This window comes from Ornithorhynchus anatinus, chromosome 4, assembly GCF_004115215.2.
Source record: "Ornithorhynchus anatinus isolate Pmale09 chromosome 4, mOrnAna1.pri.v4, whole genome shotgun sequence".
NCBI lineage: Eukaryota > Metazoa > Chordata > Mammalia > Monotremata > Ornithorhynchidae > Ornithorhynchus > Ornithorhynchus anatinus.
Window position 1 is genome coordinate 102,161,850 of NC_041731.1, and position 25,121 is coordinate 102,186,970.

The window sequence follows — 25,121 nt, forward strand, 5'->3', positions numbered from 1 at the left end:
TGCCTATATGTAACGATGTATTGTTTAGGGGGAACAAGGAATTATCGGTGAGCCAGGAGACCTTGGGTATCCCGGAGACAAGGTACCTTTTTAACAGACCTTCTCAACAACAAAACAGAGAAAAGCCAGTGAAATATCATGGGAAAATTCTGAGGGAAAAAAAATGAAGTCAGGTTGATGTATATATGAAATTATTAATCTGACCTGGAATACCTTCTGTCCTCATATCCGACAGACAGCTGCTCTCCATGCCCCACCGACATTTCAAAGCCTTAGTGAAGGCACATCTCCTCCAAGAGGCCTTCCCTGACTAAACCCTCCTTTCCTCTTCTCCCACTCCCTTCTGTGACACCTTGACTTGCTCCCTTTATTCATTTCCCCTCCCAGTCCCACAGCCCTTATGTACATATCTGTAATTGATTTATTTAGATTAATGCCTCGGTTTGGGGCAGGGAATGTGTCTACTGTATTGTTCTGTTGTACCCTCCCAAGCCCTTAATACAGTGCTCTGCACACCCTAAGCGCTCAATAAATACGATTGACTCACTAATCAATCTAAATAATAAATACCTTGATGCATCGATGGCATTTTTATTGTATTTTGCTCTCACAAAACCTTTCTTCAAACTACGGTTTTGGAGTATTGCATGATCTAACATCTGGGTGAGACTTTTATGTCTCGAGTCTTCCTAAATTTTTCACGAATGTCTTAAATCATAAGCAGGAAAGTTTTTTGGGTCATTATGGCATAACGTATTTGCAGATTTTCTCAAATTGCTTTCTTCAAACTACGGTTTTGGAGTATTGCATGATCTAACATCTGGGTGAGACTTTTATGTCTCGAGTCTTCCTAAATTTTTCACGAATGTCTTAAATCATAAGCAGGAAAGTTTTTTGGGTCATTATGGCATAACGTATTTGCAGATTTTCTCAAATTGCTTTCTCTTTTCAGGGAAGCATTGGTTTGCCAGGGCCACCAGGGATGCGGGGAAAAATGGGACCATCTGTAAGTATTGTACGCTCCCAACTGCTTAGTACAGTGCACTGCACACAGTAAGTGCTCAATGAATGTGATTGATTGAATGAATGAATGAATGTAAGTCTGAGCCATTCTCTACTTTTTTCCAATTACACCAGCAGTGAGTATCACGGCACGAGGCAGTTAATGCTTTTGGTACCTACAGAAGTGAGAACGTTACAGTCTGACCAGTTCCATCTTTTCTATACTCTTTCAAAGTTAGCTAATCCCTCAAGAACTCAACTCACATGCCATACACTCTTCCCCCAGACAAAGCTAAAGGCTTTGGAGGCTTGTGGTATTTCCCTGGATAATGTATTATATGCAAGCTCTCATTTGAGCCAAATATTTCCGAACCAGAAAATGTACACTATTGCAAGGATTGATATTTTGACTTCTCCAAATAAGCGTCAGATTGGGGAAAATGCTGAAGAGGAACCAGGGTCTCACACTTTCTGTCCCCCCAATTTTTACCCATTGTCCAGCCCCTCCTCACCTGGAAGAGTACTCTGAATCTTCCCCATCGTCGCTGGCTCCCCCTTACCTGAAGTTTTACCATCTTTCTCCAAATACTTCCCTCATCGCTCTGATATTTTGAATTTCACACTCCTCCCATTTCCCCTTTCTAGTCCCTTCCCTTCAGAGCTGAGCCTAGTCCTAGAATACCAGGAAGGATCAAGGAGGGTAAAAGAAGCAGAAGGAGGAGGAGGACGGCATGAGATGAAGGAGAAGGTTAACAAAGATGGGAGTTAAGTGGGCCCATTTCCTTCCATTCACCATCCTCCTCTTTCTGTAGTCTTCAAGACTGTAAGCTTGTTGTGGGCAGGGAAAGTGTCTGTTATATTGTTATATTGTCCTCTCCCAAGCACTTCGTACAGTGCTTTGCACACAGTAAGCGCTCAGTAAATGCTATTGACGGACTGAGTCTCCACTACTTCTCAAAATCTTTTGCTCCATCAAGTGGTGCGTAAGCTAAATCGCTCACAGAAGTGATTACAGACCTTAATATAGGTCTGAAGGTCATGCCTCAGTGCCAAAGTCATCTCTTCTTCTTGTCTTTCACGTGACTTATTGTCTCCCAAATGATCCTAATTCCTGGACCCGCCATTCTATATTACTACAGAAGTGTATTACTGTGATTATTACAATACATTCATTCATTCAATAGTATTTATTGAGCGCTTACTATGTTCAGAGCACTGTACTAAGCGCTTGGAATGTACAAATCGGTAACAGATACAGTCCCTGCCCTCTGACGGGCTTACGGTCTAATGGAGGGAGACGGACAGATGAGAACAATGGCAATAAATAGGATCGAGGGGATGAACATCTCATTAAAACAATAGCAAATAAATAGAATCAAGGTGATGTACATTTCATTAACAAAATAAATAGGGTAATGAAAGTATATACAGTTGAGCGGACGAGTACAGTGCTGAGGGGATGGGAAGGAGGAGGGGGAGGAGCAGAGGGAAATGGGGGGAAAAGAGGGTTTAGCTGCGGAGAGGTGAAGGGGGGGGCGGTATAGGGAGTAGGGGGAGAAGGGGAGCTCCATATACTATAAACCATAAAAAGTTTATAAAAAATAGTGCTAACCGATGGACTACATTTGCCTAGTGTGGAAATTGTATTGCATCCTTGCTTAAATGGAAAAGTAATGCTGCATTAAATCACAGAATTTCACTAAGAAATGCTAGCTGACAATGAATCTGTTTCTTTCTAAAATGGCATTTATTGTGTGAATTCTTACACTTCATTTTCTTTTCCTGATTTTAGGGACAAGTAGGTGATCCCGGCCCCCAAGGACCACCTGGTACTCCAGGACCGGAGGTAAAATTCATTCATTTGTATTTATTGAGCACCTACGGTGTGCAAAGCAGTGTACTAGGCACTTGGGAGAGTACAATACAACAACGGACACATTCCCTGCCCAAAACATGCTCACAGTCTAAAGATCAAGGTGATTTTTTTTTTTGATTGATTGATCAGATTTGACACAGGGAGGTTGAACAGCATTCTGGTTGTGATTTGACTTCTCTGCATTTTGAATGTTAGCATTTTCAATCAATCAGTGGTATTTATTGAGCACTTCTCGAGTGTTCAGGGCACTGTACTAAGCACTTGATGAAACAGACAGGAATATCAGAGATTCTAAGACTTTGTTATTCAGTGGCTGCTAGTGGGACGATCTGTTTCACAGAGTTAACCTTGACTGGTTCACACTTAAATCTACATTCCATCCGAAGCACTTTTGGAGCACAAATCACATTTCTGAGCTCCAACCCCGAAGAATGTTTACTGTCAAAATAGTCCAAAGGCTTGAGGTACATCTGTACATGTGTTATCCATGTTCTGGGAAAAATACAATCATGGGAGCCGTGCAAGGTCAGCTTTGTTTGAAAAACCAGAACATAAAACATCCTTAAATTAGGCTTGTTTGTTGGATTAAGAACTGCTTAACTTTCTGGATGCCTACACAGAATTTAAGCTTCTGAGAAGTTGCATTTGGGATCTTGTGTGATTGCACATTTGAAGAGAATATTCTTAAAACTCATTTGAAAAAAGGGCAAGTTCATTTATTCTTTTAATCGTATTTTTTGAGCACCTACCGAGTGCAGTGCACTGTACTAAACGTTTGGGACACTACACTAAAACAACAGCCAGACACATTGCTGCCAACAACCAGCTCACAGTCTAGAGGGGCAGACAGACATTAATATAAATAAATAAATAACATGTATATACATATGTGTTGTGGGGACAGGAGGGAAGATGAATGAAGGAGCAAAGAAAAGCAGCGCAGAAGGGAGTGGGAGAAGAGGAGAGGAGGGCTTAGTCAGGGAAGGCTTCTGGGAGGAGATGTGCCTTCAGTAAGGTATTGAAGTGGGGGGAGAGCAACTATCTGTCTGCTAAAAGGGGGAAAAAAAAGGGTTTGACGAAGGTGAGCAGCTAGTACGAAGATGAGCAGCTAGTACAAAGACGTATGGAGAAAAACCTGAAGATAAGGTGTACCAATTCCCACAGATTCCTGTAGAAGCAGAGTGGCTTAGTGGAAAGAGCCAAGGCTTGGGATTCAGAAGACGTGGGTTCTAATCCCGGCTCCGCCACTTGTCTCCTGTGTGACCTTAGGCAAGTCACTTCACTTCTCTGGGCCTCAGTTACCTCATATGTAAAATGAGACTGTGATCCCCACGTGTTACAGTCCAAACGCCGTGTATCTTTCCCATCACTTAAAACAGTGCTTGGCATGTAGTAAGCATTTAGCAAGTACAATAATTATTATTATTTACTCACTAGTATTTATTGAGCGCTTACTATGTACAGAGCACTGTACCACGCGCTTGGAATCTACAAATCGGCAACAGATAGAGACAGTCCCTGCCCGTTGACGGGCTTATATTTAGTAGTCATGCATCCTGGAGGGCCATAACACTTGGGTTTCAGATTGGACTGGGTAAGGTCCAGTCGTCTGAAAAGACCGTGTTTCTCAGTGACTGGGATTTTGCAGTGATAATAGAAAACAATCGAAAATCATTTCAGTCTGCACCACTCGTGGAATGATAGAAAGAGTTGAGTTTTCAAAGAAACTTCAAACATTTGGGTGCAATCTTAGAACACGTGGTTTTGGGTCAGCAGGATTCAAGAGAGACTGTTGACCATGGTAGAGTCCTCTGAATAACCGTCTCTATAAAATCTCTGAACAAATAACACTTCAGAATCTTGTAATAATAATAATAATGTTGGTATTTGTTAAGCGCTTACTATGTGCAAAGCACTGTTCTAAGTGCTGGGGTATATATAGGGTAATCAGGTAGTCCCACGTGAGGTTCACAGTTAATCTCCATTTTACAGACGAGGTAACTGAGGCACAGAGAAGTGAGTGACCTGCCCACAGTCCCACAGCTGACAAGCGGCAGAGCCGGGAGTCGAAGCCATGACCTCTGACTCCGAAGCCAGGGCTCTTTCCACTGAGTCACGCTACTTCCCCGGAACATTTCTGCTTCCAAATGTTTGGCTTAGTGTAGGCAGATTAATTTCATGCTATACGGTAAAGTAGAAGCAAGAAGTGAAATTCATCAAGGTACTATATTAAAACGGATTGAAACAGACATTCAGATCTATTATGTTTCTGTTGTACAGGCAGCAAACAGACTGTAAGCTCGTCGTGGTCAGGGATTGCGTCTGTTATATTGTTATAGTACAATCTCCCAAGCTCTGAGTACAGTGCTCTGCACACAGTAAGCATACAGTAAGCAGCATGGCATAATAGAAATAGCACAGGCCTGGGAGTAATAATAATGCTGGTATTTGTTAAGCGCTTACTATGTGCCAAGCACTGTTTTAAGCGCTGGGGTAGATACAAGGTAATCAGGTTGTCCCACGTAGGGCTCACAGTCTTCATCCCCATTTTACAGATGAAGTAACTGAGCCACAGAGAAGTTAAGTGACTTGCTCGAGGTCACACAGCTGACAAGCGGCTGAGTCAAAGGTCGTGCTTTCTAATTCTGCTCTGCCACTTGTCAGCTGTGTGACTTTGGGTAAGTCACTGTACTTCTCTGTGCCTCAGTTCCCTCGTCTGTAAAAATGGGGTTTAAGACTGGGAGCCCCACGTGGGACGATGTGATTACCTTGTATCTACCCCAGCACTTAGAACGGTGCTTGGCACACAGTAAGCCCTTAACTACCATGATATATAGAATATTATGTACCTCATATATATATATATATTTATATATATTTATATACATTTATATATATCTTCTCTGTGCCTAAGTTACCTCATCTGTAAAATGGGGAATGAGACTGAGACTCTGTGCCCCAAATGCGCCAGAGACTGTGTCCAACCCAATTTCCTTGTATCCACCCCAGTGTTTAGTACAGTGCCCGGCACATAGTAAGGGTTTAACAAATACCATAATTATAATTATAATTATTATAAATACGATTGACTGACTGACGGATAGGAGCCCTGCGCTTCTCTAGAAGGCCCCAGCATTTGACCTCTCCCAGTTTTGGAGGGGTCTGTGTACAGAGAGGTGGGAGAACAATTCAGTCTGCATGTTGATGCAGCTGTTACTGTCCATGAGTTAGAAAGCTGGCCAAATACTTTCCTTCTGAATGGTGTCCTTTGTAAATGTGGACCGCTGTTTACTAGCAAATGGATCGAGGCTTCCATCTCATTTCACTTAGGTTGCTAAACTGTCAAAGATAAGACTCTTGATGATGATGATGGTATTTGTTAAGCGCCTACTACGTGCCAAGCACTGTTCTAAGCTCTGGGGTAGATACAAGGTTATCTATCAGGTTGGCCCACATGAGGCGTAGAGTCTTAATCCGCATTTTACAGTTGAGGGAACTGAGGCACCGAGAAGTTAAGTGAGTTGCCCAAAGTCATACAGCTGACAAGTGGTGGAGCCAGGATTAGAACCCATGACCTCTGACTCCCAAACCCGTGTTCTTTCCACTAAGCCACGCTGCTTCTCTTCTCTTAGTAACACTGATCTCTACATCTGGTACCATGACTGAGGTAATTCTATCTAGTCAGTACATAAAGAAAGAGCAGGAGATTAAATGAAAGCAAAATGTATTCTGCTCCCATCGTTGCACATTTTCATCTTTAGCTTGTTGAGAATATGGGAAGCAGCATGTCTTAGTGGATAGAGCAGGGGCCTGGGAGTCCGAAGGACCTGAGTTCTAAGCCTGGCTCTGCCACGTGCCTGCTGTGCGACCTTGGGCAAGTCCCTTAACTTCTCTGGGCCTCAGTTACCTCATCTGTAAAATGGGGATTAAGAGTGTGAGCCCCATATGAGACGGGAACTCTTTGCAACCTGCTTAACTTGTATCTACCCTAGCATGCAGAACAGAGCTTGGCGGATAGTAAGTGCTTAAAGGGTACCTTAATTATTGTCATTATTTTTCAATTAGTGGTTCGGGAAAAAACACAGGCAATAATCTAAAAGATATAGTTGGGTGCTGAGTAGTCATTTGAGAATTTGGGAACAGTATTGTCTAGTCATGAAATTTAGCAGTTTACAAATGAACTCGTGTACCCTACTCGCCTCGCCTTTCTATACTAAATCCTCTTGGATTTCTTGTGTCTTTGGCATCTGCTGTCTTGAAGGTAACACTTTAAAAAAAATATTCTTGGGTTTTATTTTCTAACAGTAGTATCATTTTCAGGTCTTTAAACTCTTTCAGTCAATCTTACAGCACCATCTAAATCCCATTAAAGTATTCTGCATGCCCTCATTTCTAATTTTGAATTATTCTTGATGCTCTCACCCTTACACCAGTATTGTATAGAATATCTTAGTGTATCTTCCATTGACTGGTTTTACAAATTCTTTGACCTGCACTTACTGCTTTATTTTCCTCAGCTAGTCTTAGCTTCAAATGTATCCTATTCCTTCTGTGGATTGGTCCTATTTTCATTTTAAACTGCTATATTGAGGCCATTTCCAATAAGGCAACATTCTTATTCTCCCAGTGTCTTCTTTTAAAAAAACCTAACTATATCAAGATTCTTTAATCAGGTTAACTATGAAAATACTTGGGTTATCATAGTTTTTTTGTTGTTGTTGTTTTCATATCATCCGGTGTCTATTAAATGCCCTCTCCCCACTCTTTTCAGACCAGGAAATCATCATCATCATCCTGTTTGTTAAACAGTGACCATAGGCTTAGCACTGTAATAAGCTCTGGAGTAAGTACAATATAAGCAGATCAGACCAGTCCCTGCCTCACCGGGGCTCACAGTGTAAGGAAGAGGTAGAACAGGTATTTATCCCCATTGTACAGATGAGGTAACTGAGGCACAGAGACGTTAAGTGACCTGTCCAAGGTCACAGAGCAGACAAGTGGTAGAGCAGAAATGAGTTTCCAGGTCCCCTGACTTCTAGTTCCACGCTCTTGCCATGAGGCCTTCAGCAAGAAGTAACTCAGTTGGCATTAACCCAACTGCCATGGCTGTGGTTCAGTCATTTGCCTTGGTTAATATTTCCATTTTGTGCTAACCCATTTAATGGAAAATATCATGGACTAGAAATGAAATATAGGAATTTGTATTCCAGTATGAATTTCATAATTCAATTGTACTAGGTTCTTCCCCAGTATGAGATAATGTTAGAAAGTTTATCACATCTCACAAATTGAGAATCAATTTAAGTGGTCACTTTTATTGATGTAAATCATTCAATATGTCAATTTCTGGAGGGTTTGACTCATAACTGCAGGTTTTCCCACCATCCACTACCAATTCAATCCCTGCATTTGGCCAAGGTCTCAGTACTTCTGGATCCACGATTAATGGTTGTCCGAGTTCACGTTATTCACGAGTTTCTACTTTTTTCTATTTTGTGGTCATTACAAAGCATAGCATTTCTTAATTCTATTTTTTACTCATCTCTTATTATTTGCCACACTCAGTGGACCCCCAAATAGTCACCTGATATGTAATTCACGGTGGTTGGCATCTCTGCAATTTATCATATTTAGCGCAGTCATATTCCTATGTGCAGAATCCTGTACTTTGCGCTTGGGAAAGGAGGACTGTACTATGCACTTGGGAGAGCACAATACAGCAGCCTTGGCTGACACATTACCTAACCATAACGAGCTTACAGTCTAGACTAAAACCCTGAAGGGGCAGCAATATTCTCTTTGTGATGCTTCCCAAATGAATTAAATTTATCACTTTTTCGGTGGTCAGGTGTAGCCTCCACAAATATCTTACCTCATCACAAATTAATCAGTCGATGGTATGTCGAACAGTCCTATTTATTGAATGATTACTGTGCAATACGCCAGAATTGGTAGAGCGATTTGACTCTGAATAGTCATAATTTGAATCTATTTGCCTGCAGAGTCTAATTTGGGCTTGCATTCTTAACCCTTGGCTCTAACGTTCTAAGTAGTGCATCTCTAATAAAAGATGAATAAAGTTTTGGGTCACAAATATTTTGATGTTTGTCTCCCCTGCTGGACTGGGCAGGGAGCATTTCGCTTCTCATTCTGTTCTTCCTAAGCACACGAGGAGAGTGCACTCCATCAGGTAATGCTTGTCTTATGCCGTCGAATCGTCTCCGACCCGTCGCGACACTATGGACACATCTCTCCCAGGACACCCTGCCTCCATCTGCCGTCGTTCTGGTAGTGGATCCATAGAGTTTTCTGGGTAAAATCCGGAAGTGGTTTACCACGGCCTCTTTCCACACAGTAGACTTGAGTCTCGGCCCTTGACTCTCTCCCGTGCCGCTGCTGCCCAGCACGGGGGAGTTTAGACACGTAGCTGATTGCCTTCCATTTGCTAGCCACTGGCCCAGCTAGGAATGGAATGGATAGGCCTCTGCTTGACTCTCCCTCCCGTAGTCGAGACGGGTAGAGGACTGGAAACTCTCCACGTGTGACCCTTGAGAATAGTTAGTAGTTCTTAGTATTATTGTATTTGTTATGCTCTTACTATGTGCCAGGCACCGAATTACTGCAGCTATTACTCCTCCCACTGCTGCTGTTAATAATGTTTGTGTTTGTTAAGCACTTACTATGTGCCGAGCACCGTTCTAAGCACTGGGGTAGATACAGGGGAATCAGGTTGTCCCACGTGAGGCTCACGGGCTTCATCCCCATTTTCCAGATGAGGTAACCGAGTCCCAGAGAAGTCAAGTGACTTACCCAGAGTCACACAGCTGACGGGTGGCGGAGCTGGGATTCGAACCCATGACCTCTGACTCCAAGCCCGGGCTCTTTCCACTGAGCCGCGCTGCTATTACTACTGCCGGTATTTCTACAGCTACTTCTACTATTGCTGCTCTTTACTCATTCATCATACTTGGCCCATAGTAAGCTCGTCACAGGTACCATAATTATTATTTACTGAGCACTTACTATGTGTAGAGCACCGTACTGAGGGCTGGGGAGAGAAGCAGCGTGGCCTAGTGGAAGGAGCAAGGGCTTGGGAGTCAGAGGACATGGGTTCTAATCCCAGCTCTGCCACTTGTCTGCTGTGTGACCTTGGGCAAGTCACTTCATTTCTCTGTGTCTCCATTACCTCATCTGTAAAATAGGGATCAAAAGTGTGAGCCCCAACTGGGACAACTTGATTGCCCTGTATCTACCCCAGCGCTTAGAACAGTGCTAGGTACATAGTAAGTGCTTAATAAATACCATTATTATTATTGCAACGTAATAATAAACAGATGCATTCCCTGCCCACAGTGAGCTTACAGGCTGGAGCTACAGTCTTGGATGCTGTTGATGCCTACTTGTTTTGTTTTGTCGTCTGTCTCCTCCTCCTAGACTGTGAGCCCGTTGTTGGATAGGGATTGTCTCTATCTGTTGCCGAATTGTACTTGCAGCTACTTAGTACAGTGCTCTGCACACAGTAAGCGCTCAATAGATAGGATCGAATTGAATGAATGGAGGGGGAGACAGACAATTAATGTAAATAAATAAATTACAGATATATACATAAGTGCTTCGGGGCTGGGAGACGAAGATGAATAAAGGAAGCAAGTCAGGGTGATGCAGAAGGGAGTGAGAGAAGAGGAAAGTGCCCGTCCGTCTCCCCCGATTAGACCGTAAGCCCGTCAGAGGGCAGGGACCGTCTCTATCTGTTGCCGATTTGTGCATTCCAAGCGCTTAATACAGTGCTCTGCACATAGTAAGCGCTCAGTAAATACTATTGAACGAATGAAAGGAAAGGAGAGCTTAGTCGGGGAAGGCGTCTTGGAGGAGATGTGCCTTCAACAAGGTTTTGAAGGTGGGGAGAGGAATTGTCTGTCAGATTTGAGGAGCGAGGGTGTTTCAGGGCAGAGGGGGGATGTGGGCGAGGAGTCAGTGGCGAGATAGATGAGATGAAGCTACAGCGAAAGGGTTAGCATTAGAGGAGTCAAGTACAGTCACTTGATTGTAGTGGGAGAGTAGCGAGGTGCGGTAGGAGGGGGCAAGGTGATTGACTGCTTTAAAGCCAATGGTGAGGAGTTTTTCTCTGAGGAGGAAGCAGACGGGCAACCACTGGAGTTTCTCGAGGAGTGGGGAAACATGTCTCCTACTCTGCTGCTGTTGCTATTGCAATTACAAACTTTAATAATAATAATAATAATATTGGTATTTGTTAAGCGCTTACTATGTGCAGAGCTGGGGTAGATGCAGGGTAAACAGGTTGTCCCACGTGAGGCTCACAGTTAATCCCCATTTTACAGATGAGGTAACTGAGGCCCAGAGAAGTGAAGTGACTCGCCCACAGTCACACAGCTGACACGTGGCAGAGCCGGCATTTGAACCCATGACCTCTGACTCCCAAGCCCGGGCTCTTTCCACTGAGCCACGCTGCTTCATTTACTCATCCACTTTAGTAGTAAGACTAACCTTCTACCCCAGCGCTTAGAACAGTGCTCTGCACTTAGTAAGCGCTTAACAAATACCAACATTATTAACTGTTGAGGTAGGCCAATCCTAATGATTTGTGGTGGATTTCTGCAAGGAATGGGCTTCCACAGAAAAGAAATGAATGTTTTTACATGCAGTGACCAGTGCTAATGCCTTCTTCTCTCTAGAAGTGTACTCCTGTGTATTCGATGACATGATTATAGATTTAGATGATGACGGGTCTTATTTGAATCATATTTCTATGGGAGTCTCGCTCCTAGCCCTTGTTCTGAAGCAGCAGTTGAGATTTTGGTTTCTCTCAGGATCAAGTCATCTCAGTTGTTGGTGCAGTTTACACAACTGTCTCAGCTTATCAAAGGCCTTTCCTACGTTACTGCGTATTTTTCACCAAAGACCTTAAACATCTCGTATCTTGGGCCACATTTGCGGTGAGAGCTCCAACATTCCTATTGCCTTCGGTAACCCTTTTGTGCAACTCGGCACAGTCACGTTCATAATCACTTGTATTCTAGACTCCCCGTTGACAGTTTTTTCTCCTAAATCTGCAGTTTTATCCATCTCACTTTACATTTACTCGGGTTCAGTTTCTTGTCTACTTTGCTTGCTCGTCATTCTCTCGCTCAAAACTCCTTCTCTTGCACCTCTAGCACCATAAAGCAAGATGTCACGCGGAGATGCAAATGGGTAATTCATCCTAAAATACTTGTCGAACGCTTTGGTGGCAAGTATCAGTTGCAGAAAACGACCTAAACAGTTGGGAAACAGTTCGTTTCAAATGGCATATTGAATGTGCACTTCAGCAGACAAGTTTCTTCCAAAGGACTCTGCCAGGAGCCTGAATGTGTAACTGGAGAGAAATATGCTCTGCTACTTATCAGTTGTGTGACCTTGGGCCAGTCACTTAACTTCTCTGTGCCTCAGGTACCTCATCTGTAAAATGAGGATTAAGACTGTGAGCCTCACGTGGGACAACCCGATGACCCTGTATCTCCCCCAGAGCTTAGAACAGTGCTCGGCACATAGTGAGCACTTAACAAATACCGACATTATTAAATATGCAGTCTCCGTATTGAATTCAAAATCTTATGTTTCTCGGATTTAGGAAAATGTTTCCTTTGAATATCCTTATTTGGTATTGCCCCCGTCCCTGTTCTCTCACCCTTCTTCAGTTCTCCTCAACTTCAGTCAATCAATCGGTGATATTTACTGAGCACTAATATGGCACAGTGGAAGGTCAAAGGTTCTAATTCGGGCTCTGCCACTTGTCTGCTGTGTGACCTTGGGGAAATCACTTCTCTGTTCCTCAGTTACCTCATCTGTATAATGGGGATTGAGACTGTGAGCCCCACGTGGGGCAGGGACTGTGCCCAACCTGATTGGCCTGTATCCACCCCAGTGTTTAGGACAGTGCCTGGCATATAGTAAGCCCGTAATAAACAACATGATTATTAATTACTTTGTGCAGATGATTGATTGATTCATTCATTCAGTTGTATTCATTGAGTGCTTACTATGTGCAGAGCACTTTAGTAACAACTTGGGAGACTACAGTACAACAATAAAAAGATACATTCACATTCCCTGCCCACAACGAGCTGACAGTCTAGATGGGGGGGGAGACAGACATTACTATAAATACATAATTTATAATGCATAATTTAAAGATATGTACCTAAGTGCTTCAAAGCCTTTCTGAATTTTCACTTCCCCCAAAAAGCTTTCCCTGATGAATTTTTCTTCTCCTCAGGTCATGCATGTCTTCCCAACTATCACCTCAGTATTTTGGTGCCATTTCCTCATTTATGTATTCACAACCACGAGTAACACTTCTATACTTTCAGGCTTCCATAGTTTACTATTTAAGCACTTAATCATCGAATCGATCAGTGCGTTTACGGAGTGCTTACTGTGTGCACAGCCCTGTATTCAGTGCTTGGGAGAGTAATAATTATGGTACTTGTCAAGCACTTATTATGTGCCAAGCACTGTTCTAAGCGGTGGGGTAGATACAAGGTAGTCGGGTTGGACACAGCCTCTGTCTCACATAAAGCTCACACTCTTAATCCCCATTTTCCAGATGAGGTAACTGAAGACCAGGGAAGTGAAGTGACTAGCCCAAGGTCACACAGTGGAGCAGTGGTGGAGCCAGAATTAGAACCCATGACCTTCTGACTCCCAGGCCCCTCCTCTCTACACTAAGCCATGCTGCTTCTCCTGAGTACAGTGTAATGCAGTAGGTAGGCATGACCCTCTGCCCACAGCGAGCTTAAAGACTTGAGTGGTCGACAAATATTAAAATAAATTAAAGATGGATATCCATATGTGTACCATGGGGCTGAGAGTGGGGTGAATATCAAAATGCTTAGGACTTTAGAAAAAAGTGCACAGACAGCGCAGAGAGGAGGGAGAAGCGAAGGCTAAATTGGAGAAGACCTCTTGGAGGAGCTATGATTTTAGTAATAATAATAATGGCATTTGTTAAGCGCTTACTATATGCCAAGCACTGTTCTAAACTCTGGGGGGGGGTGCAGGGTAATCAGGTTGTCCCACGTGGAGCTCACGTCTTCATAGGGCTTTAAAGATGAACACCGTTCTCTTCTTCCTATCTGGTTATTTTGGGCCCATCTCTTGTACTAGATTTAAGTTCTCCGAGACCAAAGATTGTGTCTTCTAACTTCATCGTACCCCCCCAGTTCCTTACTAGAGCGTTCTGCATCCAGAATACATACTTTGGATTGACAGAGTTCTTTGGGGTCCACGCACAATCTAATCATTCATTCATTTACCTTCCCGGTATTAATGAATAAATTCATTCCACTTATCTTTATGCTTCCTCTATTATTTCTTTCATTTTTAATAAGTTCTTTAAATGGTTCCTTTAAAGCTAGTGATATGTTCCTTTGAGCATGTGTTGCTGCAGTGTAGTCTCTTTGAAGATCAGTATTTTAGCAAGACAAAAGTCCCTTAAGTCTTCGAATGCCTCTTCAGCTTTCACACTACCTTCCCCTAACAACTGATGTATTCTTTCAATCAATTTGGGATTAATGGCCAGCATTAATAATGGTTTCAATTCACCAATTTCCACAGCCTCTTTCTTAACAACATCAAAAAAGGTGCCATTTCCTCCTGATATTGAATTGATGAGGGAGTTTTCCATTTAAATGATGAGTCTTGGCACCGTTATACATACTTCAAGAACATAAACAGCTGTGAAGGAATTGATCACTGTGCTCGTGATTTGTGCAGCGGGGCATGACAAAGTAATGCGAAATAATTTTATTGCAGCAGTAACAGATTTGTCCAAATGCAGGCCATCTTTGTGGTTGATGACTCCAATCTTATTTTTGGCAATTTGATGTCACTTTCATTCTCAATGTACCTCAATCAATTGATCAATCATATTTATTGAGAGATTACTATGTGCAGAGCATTGTATTAAGCACTTGGGAAAGTACAACGTAATAAAGTTGGGAGAATTGTTCTCCTCCCGCAAGGATCTTACAGTCTAATAATAACAATAATAATAATGTTGATGGTATTTGTTAAGTGCTTACCATGTGTCAAGCACTGTTCTAAGCTCTAAGGTAATCAGGTTGTGAGAGCACGGGCTTTGGAGTCAGAGGTCCTGGGTTCGAATCCTGACTCTGCCACTTGTCAGCTGTGTGACTGTGGGCAAGTCACTTCACTTCTCTGCACCTCAGTTACCTCATCTGTAAAATGGGGATTAAGACTGGGAGCCCCATGTGGGACAACCTGATTCCCCTGTGTCTAGCCCAGCGCTTAGAGCAGTGCTCTGCACATAGTAAGTGCTTAACAAATACCAACATTATTATTATTATTATGTGGGTTCACAGTCTCAATCCCCATTTTACAGATGAGGTAGCTGAGGCCCAGAGAAGTGAAGTGACTTGCCCAAAGTCACACAGCTGATAAGTTGTAGAGCCAGGATAAGACCCCATGACCTCTGACTCCTAAGCCTGTGCTCTTTCCACTGAGCCATGCTGGGATAAGTGGGGTGGGTGAATAAAAGGTACAAATCCAAGCTCAAGGTGATACAGAAGCAAGAGGGAATAGGGAAAATGGGGACTGAGGGAACGATTTATGGAGGAGATGTGATTTTAAAAAGGCTTGAAGGTGGGATGAGTGATGGTCTGTCAGATATGAAGAGGGAGGGAGTCCCGGGCCACACGCAGCATTTCAGCCAGGGGTCGGCGGTGAAATAAAGGAGATTGAGAAACACTGTGTAGGTTGGCGTTACAGTAGCAGAGAGAGCTTGCTGAGTTGAAAAAGGAAATCAGCAACATAAGATAGGAGGGGATGAGATGATTGAGTGTATTATGGCAAATGGTAAGGAATTTCTGTTTGATGTGGAGGTGGATGGGCAATCCCTGGAGGTTCGTGAGGCGCTGGGAAACATGGGCCGAACGTTTCTGTGGGAAAACGATCCAGACAGCAGAGTGAAGTAGGGATGGGAGTGAGGAGAGACAAGAGGCTGGGAGGGTCAGCAAGGAGGCCGATGCAATAATCAAGGTGGGATATGACAAGTGCTTGGATTGACCTGACAGCAGACTGGACGGCGAGGGAAGCGTGGATTTTAGTGATGCGTGAAGGTGGAACCGCCCGGGTTTGGTGACGGGTCGAATATGTGTGTTGAATGAGAGAGATGAGCCATTGACAATGCCACGATTATGGGCTCGTGATACAAGGAAGGATGATCGCGAAGTCTATAGAGATGGGAAAATCAGTGATTGGGGGCGGGGGAGGCAAAGAGTTTGGGTGGGGAAACGAGTTCTGTTTTGGACATGAGGAGTTCGAGATGTTGGTGGGATATCCAGATGCGGATGTTCTAAAGACAGGAGGAAATACAAGACAGCAGAGAAGGAGAAATGCCAGGGCTGGAGGTGTACATTTGGGAACCGTCTACACAGAGACAGTAGTTGAAGCTAGGGAGCAAATGAATTCTCAAAAGGAGCCTGTGGGTCCCTCCTGCTTCACACTGACAGGCCACCGCTTTTCCCATCTTCAGTGCCATTCTGAAATTCCTCCTCCTAACGGAGGCTTTCTCCAACGCTTCTTTTTTCCCAGATAACATCTGCCCAACTAATAGCTCAGCACTTTAGTAATCAATCGATCGTATTTCTCGAGTGCTTCCTGTGTGCTGAGCCCTCTACTAAGCATCTGGGAGAGTGCAATATTAACCAAGTTGGTAGAAACGTCCCCCGTCCACAAGGATAAGCAGTGTGGCTTAGTGGAAGGAGCACGAGCCTGGGAGTCAGAGGACCTGGATTTTTACCCTGGCTCTGCCATTTGTTTTTTGTGTGTCAGGTCACTTTACTTCTCTGCATCTCAGTTTCTTCAGCTATAAAATGGGAATTAAATCCTACTCCCCCCTACCTAGACTGTGAGCCTCATGCGGGAAAAGGACTGTGTCCAACCTGACAACTGTGTAACTACCCCACACTAGAACAGTGCTGGGCAGATGGTAAACACCTAACAAAAACCATAAAAAAAATTTTTTTTAAGGCACTTACTATCCAGAGGTGAAGCTGACATTAAAATAAATGACGGCTATGGACGTAAATGCTGCGGTGCTGAGGGTGGGGGGAGTAAAGGATACGAATCCAAGTGCCAGGGCAACGCAGAAGGGAGATGGAGTAGAAGAAATGAGGGTTTAGTTGAGAAAGACCTCTAGGAGTGGCTGGAGGCAGGGGAGAGAGAACTGGGGCAAACCAGTTGAGGAACTGTGGCCTAATGTCTAGAGCACAGACCAGGGAGTCAAAGGACCTGGGTTCTAATCCCAACTCCACCACTTGTCTGCTATGCGACCCTGGACAAGTGACTTCATTTGCTGTGCCTCGGTTACCTCCTCTGAAAACGGAGATGGAGACTGTGAGCCCCATGTGGGACAAGGATTATGTCCAACGTGATAAGTTTGTATTGACCCCGGCACTTAGTACAGTGCCTGGCTCATAGTAAGCACTCAACAAATACCGTCTTTATTAAATACAATTTAAATAAATGGTGTGGATCAGGGAGACGGTGAGATAGCTGAGAGAAGTTTGAGCGCGGTGCTCCATAGACGAGTAAAAGTCTTCAAGTGGTTTTCCAGCCCACCACTGCTCTCTAACATCCCTTCTCTGAAAAGTAAACTGTCTCAAGTGCTCCCAAGCCTAATATACTCCTCACAATTATCCCCTTCACTCCAAGAATCACACATTCCCTGAGTTTGCTGCAGAAAAGAGCCTCTTTAACTCTCCTTCTGACTTTGGGTGCCAGGAGTGTAGGAGTCCGCTGAGATCCTGGCTTATGTCCGATGTCTTGGCGCAAAAGTCATCTCTATTCACACATTTTGGGTGTTTGAAACGGCCTTCTGCTCAAGCCTTGAGAGGGAGCCACGAAAATACAGAATGCAGGGTTTGTGTATACTCCAGCCCCTATGCCTTTGGGACCTGTATCCTAGAGACCGCACAAATGTGATATAGCCAGGTTCAGTGCTATTCCGGGACCACTAAAGGGGAGGCATTCTCCTCTCCCATTAGATAATGCACACTATCAATCAACAATAATAATAATAAGAATAATAATGTTGGTATTTGTTAAGTGCTTACTATGTGCCAAGCACTGTTCTAAGCACTGGGGTAGCTACAAGGTAATCAGGTTGTCCCGCATGGGGCTCACAGTCTTAATTCCCATTTTACAGATGAGGTAATAATAATAATAATGTTGGTATTTGTTAAGCGCTTACTATGTGCAGAGCACTGTTTTAAGCGCTGGGGGAGATACAGGGTAATCAGGTCATCCCACGTGAGGCTCACAGTTAATTCCCATTTTACAGATGAAGTAACTGAGGCACAGAGAGGTGAAGTGACTTGCCCACAGTCCCACAGCTGACAAGTGGCAGAGCCGGGAGTCGAACCCATGACCTCTGACTCCGAAGCCCGGGCTCTTTCCACTGAGCCACAGAGAAGTGAAGTGACTTGCCCACAGTCACACAGCTGACAAGTGGCAGAGCCGGGAGTCGAACCCATGACCTCTGACTCCGAAGCCCGGGCTCTTTCCACTGAGCCACGTAACTGAGGCACGGAGAGGTGAAGTGACTTGCCCAAGTTCACACAGCAGCCAGGTGGCAGAGAGGGGATTAGAAACCACGTCCTCTGACTCCCGCTAGATCATGCTGCTTCATAAATAAAGGAGGGGCTTAGTCTGGGAAGGCCTCTTGGAGGAGGTGTGCCCTCAATAAAGCTTTGAAGTGGAGGAGAGTGATTGTCTGAATGATACGAGGAGGGAGGGCGTTCCAGGCCAGAGGCAGGTTGGGGGCTACTCTCCCAAGCACTTAATAATAATAATAATGATGGTATTTATTAAGCGCTTACTATGTCCTAAGTACTGTTCTTACTCCATCAAGATAATTCATTGATTGATTCACTGACCACATTACTTTGAATAGTCATAAAGACATTTAGCAAGACATCAATCGATCAGGGGTATTTATTGAGCAGCGTGGCTCAGTGGAAAGAGCACGGGCTTTGGAGTCAGAGATCCTGGGTTCGAGTCCCGGCTCGGCCACTTGTCAGCTGTGTGGCTTTGGGCGAGTCACTTAACTTCTCGGTGCCTCGGTTACCTCATCTGTAAAATGGGGATTAAGACTGTGAGCCCCACGTGGGACAACCTGATTCCCCCGTGTCTACCCCTGCGCTTAGAACAGTGCTCGGCACATAGCAAGCGCTTAACAAATACCAACATTATTATTACCCTGTATCTACCCCAGCGCTTAGAGCAGTGCTCTGCACATAGTAAGCGCTTAAATACCAACATTATCATTATTATGTGCTCAGCACTGTAGTAAGCAGATAGCATAAAATAACATTTCATTTTAATGCACAAAATGATAAAGGAAAGAGACAAAAGGTCCTGCTGGTTTTATGAATGTTTCCTACTACATCATCATCATCATCCTCAACAAGGGTTTATTGACCTCCACCAGGATGCACAAGATTGTTGCGGGTGTTAGGCGACTTTGTTGATAAAATAGGTTGTTGGACAGGGAAGGAAAGGTTGGGGTTGAGGCAAGAAGTACTAAAGGGAGGAGACTAGTGAAATTTTGATTTAGACAAGCATAAATAATGTTTGCTTTGTTATACTTTTTATTCAGTTCCCTATGAACAAATGCAATTCATTTCATTAGAGGTTAATTTAGCCCCTAATGTAATGTTCAAAATTGGTCTTCCTTTGAAATATAGATCCCTCTTCAATGTGTTGTCCTAGGAAAATATGGTTTAACTGTGAAAGAATTATGAAATCTTTTACTGAACTTCTGGCAAATTGAAATTCAAGGGACTTGATGATTTTGGACACAAACCACAATTTGCCTTATGGGTAACAGAGGAATTTCAAACCACGGAGGGTAGAGAATGAAGTAAACAAAGGAGAGCTAGCTGAAGAGGACACTTTCAAGAAATGTCAAAATAAAAGCATTCTCGATCCCGGGGTGGGATGTCCAAAGTGTCTCAAGTCATAGATGAGGCTTCCATAACCACAGTGGCACCATCGTGTCATCAGTCAGTCGGTCTTATTTATTAAGATCCCACATTAAGAATGTCAGCCCCATATTAATCATGTTGGTATTTGTTAAGCGCTTACTATGTGCAGAGCCCTGTTCTAAGCTCTGGGGGAGATACAAGGTCATCAGGTTGTCCCACGTGAGGCTCACAGTTAATCCCCATTTTACCGATGAGGGAACTGAGGCACAGAGAAGTGAAGTGACTTGCCCGGAGTCACACAGCTGACGAGTGGCAGAGCCGCGATTTGAACCCATGACCTCTGACTCCAAAGGCCGGGCTCTTTCCACTGAGTGTGTGAGCTCCATGTGGGACGGGGATTGTGTCCAACCGGATTAATTTATATCTACCTCAGTCCTGAGAACAGTGCTTAATACATAGTAAGTGCTTAACAAGGTCTATTATCACTGTTTTCATTTATTGAATGCTTACTGTGTGCAGATCACACTGTCCTAAGCATTTGGGAGAGTATAATATCCGGAGTTGGTAGACACATTCCCTGCCTAGAGCAACTTACACTCTAGATGGGGAGACAGACATTAATATAAATTATGGATTTGAACATAAATACCGTGGGGCTGAAGGGTGGGGAAATAAAGGGTGCAAATCCAAGTTCAAGGGCCAATGCAGAAGGGAGTGGGAGAAGAGGAAAAGAGTTGGGGAAGGGCTCTTGACGGAGACGTGCTTTGAATTAAGTTTTGAAGGTGAGGAGAGGGATCATCTGTCGGATATGAAGGGGGAAGGCATTCCAGGCCAGAGTCTGGACGTGGGCGAGAGGTCAACGGTGGGATAGAAAAGACCGAGGTGCAGTGAGGTGTTTGAGCCCCTCTCAGGGATGTAACTTGAGAGTTTCCAGTCCTCTACCCGTCTCGACTACAGGAGGGAGAGTCGAGCAGAGGCCTGTCCGTTCCATTCCTAGCTTGGGCAGTGGCTAGCGAGTGGCAGGCAACCTGCTACGAGTCAAAACTCACCCGTGCTGGGCAGCAGCAGCATGAGGGTCGAGGGAGGAGACCCCAGTTTACTGCGCAGAAGGAGGCAGTGGTAAACCACTTCCGGATTTTTACCAAGAAAACTCTCTAGATGAATTACCAGGACGATTGCGGATGGAGGTGGGGGTTTCTGGGAGAGGTGTGTCCGTGGCGTCGTTATGGGTCGGAGACGACTCGACAGCGTAAGACAAGACGAGGCGGTTGACATCAGAGGAGTGAATGTTATGGGCTGAGAACTTGTGGCAGGACCAGGGGTGGCTATGGCAACTCTTCAAGGAGGGCCTCTGACTCCAGAAGTAAGGAAACCCCAGAAAAAGCTGAGGGTGGTGGCTTTCTCTGCACCCCTGCCCCTCTCCACCTGGTCCCCTCCATCACTGAGACGCACCCCAAGAAGCCAGTACCCCGTCTTAAACTCCTCCCACCCTAAATTCTGAGATTACAACTGGTGTCCCTCCCATAGAATTTATTAGGAAGAGTAGCAGATTATTCTTTGCTTTGAAACATCCCAAGGATCCCATCAGCCAGCTTCTGGATCTCATCAGCCAGCTTCTTTCTTACTGACCGTGGTGTTTGGATCATTTTTAATAGTGGAAAAACAGAGGCAGTAGGGAAGAAATGGAGGAAAACCAAAGGAATAGAGGAGAGCAAGTATTGCTCTGAAATGACAGAGGGACCTGAAAATGCAAGTGGTGGGCAACACACTGAACGGAAGGAATAGCCCGGGACATCTTTAAGGGGTAGAGGGAAGCTTGGTGTCTAGAGGCTTATTTGGGGATGTAGCCTCAGGCAAAACCGTGGGAAGCCCTGAACTCTGCTTAGAGAACTGCCCAGAGAGACTTATTCCAACTGAGTCAGTGGTCTAGACTGGAAGCTAGTCCTCTGGACTGCGAGTTCGCCTTCAAGACTGTAAGCTCGCCTTGGGCAGGGAATTTGTCTCTTCATTGTTATATTGTCCCCTCCCGAGCGCTTAGTAGAGTGTTCTGCACGCAGTAAGCGCTCAGTAAATACGATTTCGATTGAATGAATGAACGAATGCATGAACGAATGGGCCTTCTCTCCTCAGCAGCAGCATCTTCTTGGCTCCGAGTTTCCCCACATGATCTAGACAGTGGACCATGTGTTTCCAACCATGTGTGGGCGTTAGGCTTCTCCTTGTGTGACCCAGGCTTCTCAAATAAGTTTGAAAATGAGAATTGAGTTACCCTGTGGTCAATTTCAGGTATATCTTGGGCTACAACACCCAAAGGGGTGAATTCTTTTTAACCGAATTTGGACTTCAGCTGTGACTTCGGTTTCAGAATTCACTTCAGATGTTCCTTAAAGAGTACACATAAACAGATGACATGTGGGTAGTTAGAAGTCACATGTAATATGGAATTTCACCATCATCTGTGGGTTGTTTGGACTGAATTTCAGGAAGGTATACATGTGGAAGTGTTTCGGGGTATAAATGTACGGGAGGAAATCTACTGGATAATACTGACAGACTACAAGCATTTTCCTAAGTCGTGATCGAAGAATAGAGGATTTTTTTTTTTGTTGTATTCAGTTTATCCCATGATGATAGGAGATGATATCAAACAATGGAATCAATCGGTGTCGGATTTTTAGCTTTCCGAAGCTCCACATCTGTTAAGCAAAATTACTGACTGTGCCTGATTTGGTTTTCTCGGACATCTGATATAGGTCTGGAAAACCCAGGATAGGTTTTGTGTATTTTCTGTCCCCGGGCATCAAGTCTGGTTGCTGTGGAGAAGCTCAGAAGACAAAGACAGTAGAATTCAGGTTTCTATGAGCCATGAGAAGCAGCGTGGCTCAGTGGAAAGAGCCTGGGCTTGGGAATCAGAGGTCATGGGTTCGGATCCCGGCTCTGCCACTTGTCAGCTGTGTGGCTGTGGGCAAGTCACTTCATTTCTCTGTGCCTCAGTGACCTCATCTGTAAAATGGGGATTAACTGTGAGCCCAGGTGGGACAACCTGATGACCCTGTATCTCCCCCAGCGCTGAGAACAGGGCTCTGCACGTCGTAAGTGCTTAACAAAGACCAACATTATTATTATTATTATTCAATTTGAGGAAGGAGGAGGATAGTAGTAGAAATAGTATTTATTGAGCACCAAGTCTGTACTTTTTCTAAAAATATGGTATTTGTTAGGCACTTACTAGGTGCCAGGCACTGTATTAAATAAACACTGAGGAAGATACGAGCTAATCAGGTTGGACACAGTGCATGTCCCACATGAGGCTTTCAGTCTTAATCCCCATTTTACAGATGAGTTAAGTGAAGCACAGAGAAGTTAAGTGCCTTAGCCAAGGTCACATGGCAGACAAGAGGCCGAGCCAGGATTAGAACCCAGGTCCTTCTGTCTCCCAGGCTCCTGCTCTATCCACTAGGCCAAGGTGATTCTCATGCTGCTGTACTTGGGACAGATAGCCGAAAGAAAAGCTGTTGAAATGCATGAGCATGTTCTGGCAGAAAGCCTTCACTTTGCTTGTTCTTGTCTTCCGCTGTCGAGTCGTCTCCGACCCGCGACGGCTCCCTGGACACATCTCTCCCAGAACGTCCCAGCTCCATCTGCAGTCGCTCTGGTCGTGGATCCAGAGAGTCCTAGAGAGGGAGAATTAACTGGCTTAAGTGGAAAACTACGGGTGCCCCAAAAGGATTCTCTTTTTGAAGCAACGGTGGCCCTGCTTCAAACAGAGAGTGAGCAAGGGATTGAGAAGCTGTCTCCTCTCGGGAATCTCTGCACCCTTGGGAGCCTCATATAGGAGAAGGGGCTCACGGACAAGAAAACATGAAAGCGACCATCTGCTGCTATCCACGTCTTTTAGCTGCAATAGAAATAATAATAAAAGTGACACTGGTTAAGGTCTTTCTGTGTGCCAAGCACTGTATTAAATGCTGGGGTGGATACAAGCAAATTGGGTTAGACACAGTCCCTGTCCCACATGGGGCTCGCAGCCTTAATCCCCATTTAACAGGTGAGGTAGCTGAGGCACAGAGAGGTTAAGTAACTTGTCCCAGCTCACACAGCAGACATGTAGCAGAGGCGGGCTAGTCTCTTGAACTGTTGGAGAAGCAGCGTGGCTCAGTGGAAAGAGAACGGGCTTTGGAGTCATAGGTCATGGGTTTGAATCCCGGCTCTGCCACTTGTCAGCTGTGTGACTGTGGGCAAGTCACTTCACTTCTCTGGGCCTCAGTTACCTCATCTGTAAAATGGGGATGAAGACTGTGAGCCCCATGTGGGACAACCTGATTCCCCTCTGTCTACCCCAGTGCTTAGAACAGTGCTGTGCACATAGTAAGCGCTTAACAAATACCAACATTATTATTATTATTATTATAATTTCTTGTTCTCTGGATGGCAGTGACACTTTCAGTTGGTGGAGTCCATGTGGAATGCATTCTCCCTCAGGAACATGAAAAATTTGGCCCTTCAAAACCAGGGCTTTCTCAATATGTTCCCCCCAGCCGCCCCCCCCCCCCCCCGCCCACACACCCCCCCCCCGACACCCTCAAAAATCCATCTAAAACCCAAAACAGTACCCTAGGTTTTCAAGAGAACACAGAATAATAATAATCATGGTATTTGTTAAGTGCTTACTATGTGCCGAGCACTGTTCTAAGCATTAGGGTAGATACAAGGTAATCAGGTTGTCCTATGAGGGGCTCACAGTCTTCATCCCCATTTTACAGATGAGGTAACTGAGGCACAGAGAAGAAGGACACAAAACAGACAAGTGGTGGAGCCCCACATCCTCTGACTCTGACTCTCAAGCCCGGGCTCTTGCCCCTAGACCTTACTGCCTCTCAGAAGAAACTGATAATTTGGGAGAAAATTGAAATTTTTCAAATGCACTAGAAGCATGGGAATTTTTTTTTTAATTTTGTCATGAAAGATCAATGGGATCTTTAGTTTCAGAGATCTGGATAAGCACTGATATTCACGTTCTCCTCATTCTGTCAGTCTGGTATCTGAGATGTAACACCCCTCTGGCTGAAGTCATTCATTCATTTATTCAGTCGTATTTATTGAGCCCTTACTGTGTGCAGAAGACTGTACTAAGCGCTTGGAAAGTAAAATTCAGCCACAGAGAGAGACAATCCCTACCCAACAATGAGCTCAAGTCCCTTTCCACAGCCTGGGTATTAAAGTTAATGGGAAAATGA

General features: G+C 44.4%; 1 protein-coding gene across 2 annotated transcripts in view; it reads left to right on the forward strand.

The window, feature by feature from the left end:
• The window catches only part of COL24A1 (collagen type XXIV alpha 1 chain), a 481,357-nt gene that overhangs the window by 167,801 nt on the left and 288,435 nt on the right, over positions 1-25,121 (forward strand). For both annotated transcript variants that reach the window (XM_029063711.2, XM_029063709.2), the window contains exons 17-19: positions 29-82; positions 953-1,006; positions 2,795-2,848. In XM_029063711.2, coding sequence (XP_028919544.1) covers positions 29-82; positions 953-1,006; positions 2,795-2,848 — 162 coding nt within the window. The remainder of the gene's footprint in view (positions 1-28; positions 83-952; positions 1,007-2,794; positions 2,849-25,121) is intronic.